This window comes from Chaetura pelagica, unplaced genomic scaffold, assembly GCF_000747805.2.
Source record: "Chaetura pelagica isolate M959 unplaced genomic scaffold, ChaPel_1.0 scaffold585, whole genome shotgun sequence".
Classification (NCBI taxonomy): Eukaryota; Metazoa; Chordata; class Aves; order Apodiformes; family Apodidae; genus Chaetura; species Chaetura pelagica.
In genome coordinates this window covers 501,312-505,690 of record NW_009953404.1, presented here as the reverse complement: position 1 = coordinate 505,690, position 4,379 = coordinate 501,312, and the positions used below count along the sequence as shown (strand labels likewise).

At 44.7% G+C, this 4,379-nt stretch overlaps 1 protein-coding gene across 1 annotated transcript in view; it reads right to left on the bottom strand.

Annotated features, from left to right (window-relative positions):
- Window positions 1-1,248: 1,248 nt before the first annotated feature.
- Window positions 1,249-4,379, bottom strand: part of WDR66 (WD repeat domain 66) — a 16,387-nt gene continuing 13,256 nt past the window's right edge. The window contains exons 18-20 of the mRNA XM_009998442.1: window positions 3,611-3,839; window positions 2,303-2,404; window positions 1,249-1,367 (exon numbers count right to left, since the gene is read on the bottom strand). Coding sequence (XP_009996744.1) covers window positions 1,249-1,367; window positions 2,303-2,404; window positions 3,611-3,839 — 450 coding nt within the window. The remainder of the gene's footprint in view (window positions 1,368-2,302; window positions 2,405-3,610; window positions 3,840-4,379) is intronic.

The window sequence follows — 4,379 nt, the reverse complement described above, 5'->3', positions numbered from 1 at the left end:
CCCCCCCCAGCGCCTCCGCTCGGCCGGGGCTGCGGGAGCAGAGCCCCGTTCCCGGCAGCCGCGTCCGGGTGCGTGACAACCCCGTCCAGCCCTTGTGCAATCGCAGCGTGGCAGAGCTAGAGCTTGGAGAGCAGCAACGGTTCATCTGAACATCTGCCTTCTTAACTAGGATACTTAATAAATCCATTATATGCTTTTTTTTTTTTGCTTTGGTTTTGGACAGGTTATAAATGTTCCTCAGCTGCTTAAAATAATTCCAGTAATTTCCATGGGATCAGGCTGGTTTTAAATGGAGGAGGATCTGCTCCAACATAGATTTATGAAACATCGGTCAACGGGCAGAGAGTTCCATGCAAAGCGATGCTGTGCTGAACATTTCTCCTGTCCCAGCCCTGGTGTGCTGTGGTCACGGTGCTGCTGCACCCCTCACCCTGCACCCCGTGCACACCTCGCTGCTTCCACTCATCCTGCCATCACAGACACTTTCAGAGCACGTTAGAGCCACCTCTGTTTAAAAAACATTGCCACCGAAAGGAGCACTTCTGAAGGGCCGACGTTATTATTCAAATTGATGCTGAGGATGATGTAAAGAAGGGAGCGTGTTCAACAGCTCTTCACTGATCTTTATACAACAACTTCTATCAGCCTCATTATGCTGTTTATACAAACACAGGAAGGTGCCATCCCAGTTGGTATTGCACTATTCATTGGAACTACAACTTTCAGAAAGAAGTTTTAAAGGCCAAAACAGAAACCTGGTCTTAATGTATATCACAGCATTATTTTCTTTTCTGAGGTCCATTGGATTTATAATTATCAATCCATTCTAACCTTTCCAACCATTTTGTAGACTACATTTATCAATGTATTTAATCAATGCCATACTTTACACTGCTCTTTTGCTGTCAGGTTTCACAAATAACCACTGTCTTAACACAATGAAAATGGACTGCATCTGGCATAAACCCACCTGAAATTAATTCCAGGGAGGTGCCAGCCAAGGGAAGGGGTGGTCAGTGCAAGGACACAATGTACAAACAGCTGCCCCCACATAGGTTTGATCCAATAGGTTTGGGGCATGTGCTAAACTGGAGGCTTTGTCTCAAGTTTGATTAATATGAAATTGTGATCTTCTTTAATCAACACAAAATACACGTTTTTAAGATATTTGGATGAGAGGAGGCTGGAAAGTAGGAATGAGAAGAAAACTTTGTGACAGCCATGCCTCTGTGTCTTCACAGACAGGAGTCATTTCTCTGTTCTGTTCTTTCTTTCTGGTTCAGCAATAGGCAAACCAAGAATGTCAGCAGCAAATATCTCGGCTGTGATTTCCTCTGGAATTTGTTCTTCAGACAGGGCTGCTGCACCTGGAGAGCAGTAACACCACCACAACACACACAACAGCAGTGTAAAAATGAATTTCCAGATCAGTAAAATTTATAAGCAGCAGTAAGTGGGTGGAATGCTTTTAAAGATGTATGAAGTAATAATGAAAAAGTACTGGTTTAATAGCTTAGCACTTCATGCACTCATATTAGGGGCCAAATCTGCAAGGCCATGAGTCTCACCTTGCAGGAGTTTCCTGCCTCAGAAGGGTCAAGGGCTAAATGCAACTTTACGCTCTGCTGATTTGATGTGATTTTAGGATCCCAAGGAATCTGGGGATTCCAAAGCCAGTTTGTAACATGAGGCAGGTCCCTTCAGGAGCTGAACCTTGGCTGCATGTGTCCCATTGGCAACAACTAGATGTCGTTCTGGACTGGTGTGGACTGGGACATGAATTGTACAAAAGGGTGGCACTTCCCAATGGTTCCAGCTGCAAAGGGCAATGCCAATTGGCTGAAATCAATGCTCTAATTTGCTCTTCTAGACTGGTGTGGAGAGGGACATAATTGTAGATGAATGTGGTGGTTACCAGCAGCTCCCTTCAGTGGGCATCACTGCTTAGGTAAATTTAACACTTTAATTTGCATCTTGTAGGATTTCTTTTTGCCAGTGGAGTTCAGCACGTAAACCTTCCAGTGTGTCTTTCTAATTTCAGTTCCAGGCCAGCAGATAAACAGCAATGCAATCTTGTCAGGTCCCAGTTACCTTTCACTGCCCATTTATTCTCAGATACACACCCATGCAATTGCTGCATGGATGAAGGACAATCTATAGCTCTGTGACTATTTTTGCAATCCTGTCTGAACATTTTTGACAGCTCCTGGCCTAACAGGGTAATGGGTTTGCAATTTAAATTATTCTGTTTGGGAACTGAAGCAATCCTGCTTCTGCACTGTGTGGAATGCTAATCCTGTACCTGAGGGATCGTAGGTGTCCGGTTCAGATCCTTCTCCCTCAGGATGCCTGCCCAGCAGGGTGGTGAGACACTGCACCAGCTCATCCTCCGTCATACACTCTCCTGCACACAGCAAAGCAAAACCAGCCTCTTAGGTTATGGTGCCGTTGGCACAAAATCTAGAAGGCGACTGGAACAAGAACAGTGTACAAACAAAACAGGACTGTTTGAAAGAGGATTTGGCTTATCTGAGATGGAGAGATACACGGCACCAACCAAAATGTGTGATCCCAACATAGGAAAATGTTGATCCTAAGGAAAACTGTTCTTGCATATTGCACTTTGGGCAAAAATATTTATTAAAGAGAGAAATTCTGATCCAGATGGCTCTTTAGGCTACATTGCACTTGGAGGGGCTTGAAGAATTCCTGGCACAGGACAGACCCCAGTCCTTGACACCCTGTGCCCATGGCTGTAGCCATTTCCTCACAGAGGAAGAGGGAAGTGCAGGAAAGCTTTGATCTAGTATCCTGGAATAACCTGGACATAGTGCTTACTCCTGGTTGGTGGTTGGCTCATGCCCTGAAGCATAAAGTTATGGATCTGTTATGAAACTGCTCTATCTGATGTATCTATTTATGGATTCTCACACCATCCATATAAATAACTAACCTTTCTCACACCAGTTGAACCCTTGGTTTCCAGGGATGTTTGTGGCAAGAAGTTTTGCCAGGTGATGTCCTGTGTAAAAAGGCATTTCCCTTTACCTGTTTTAATGCTCAGCTGCACTAAATTCTCCCTGGTTCTACAAGAAGAACGAGGCAGTGGAAGTTTATTGTACCTCTCCAGGGCATTGGCCATAACCGTATTTATACATGTCTTTACAGAGCTCCCTCTCATTCAGCTAAACCATCCCCTTTTTTCAGCCTTTCACACATGGATTCAGTCCAGGACTAACCAATTTCATCCCTTCCTCCCTGTCCACCTCTTTATACTGCCTTTCTGGAGGCTGTGTGACTGACTGGAAGAGAGAACAATTATTCAGACAAGGGTATACTGGAAGGATGATACAATTTGCCAAGATCCATACTCATCATCTAACAGACAAGATACTTCAGGCCAGCAAAAATTTCCAGAACAGTAAAAGAAGCACAACTGAGACAATAGATGTGATTATTCAATTTAAAATTCTAAGACAGGTCGCTCCACATGCCTGCCCTGGTTACCAAGCTATAGCTCCAGATTAATTTTTTGCTGCAGTGAATATGTTCTGAAATTGAAGGCAGAACTAGCAAGCATAAAACTATTATTAGAAAAGAAATAACTCACCTCTGTGCTGAAGCAGCAACAGTAAGTCTCCTCTGTCAATAACTTTGTCTCCGTTCTCATTACCATAACCAAGAACCCGAAACGCCTGTTGTATTTGTTTCATTGACAAGCCAAATGCAGGGCGATGATTTATGTAAAGTTTGATAAAATCCTCTAAATTGATTTCTGTCACTTGTTCTCCAGTATCCACATACTTGCTGAATTTTACTTCATTTATCATTTCTTCAACCTAAAGAGCAAGACAAAACAGATTGTTACAGGTTTCCTTTTCAAGGGGCACATGGCCAGGTTCTGATCCCGAATGCACGTGCCATCATCGTGCACCTCCTGGTACCATGGCCCCCAGCACCACAATAATCAAACACTCAGCAGCTGAGGATGGACATGGCTGATGGTTACACAGCTGCTGTTACGATGATTTTTGGTAAAGACAGGGGTAGCAGATCTGTAGCAATTTTGGATTTCCTCTTTTTTCTCACAACAGGCACTTAGGTGACTTTGCAGCTGCTACCGGTACCTTTGCTGCAGCTGTGCCTGCTCTGGGGACAGTGGGCAGGCAAACCACAGACCAGTAAATACATCACCCTGCTACAGAAGCATGTGCACGAGAGTCCTGACATAACCAGGCTGCACACACTGTCTATATACACCCTGGCATCAGCAATCCTTCCCCCACCCACCCAACATGTGCCTGGTGCAGCTCTGCCTCTGCACAAGCCAAATCTGAAACTGGCTCAAGGGGCTGTTGCCCTGCACGGCTGCATCACCC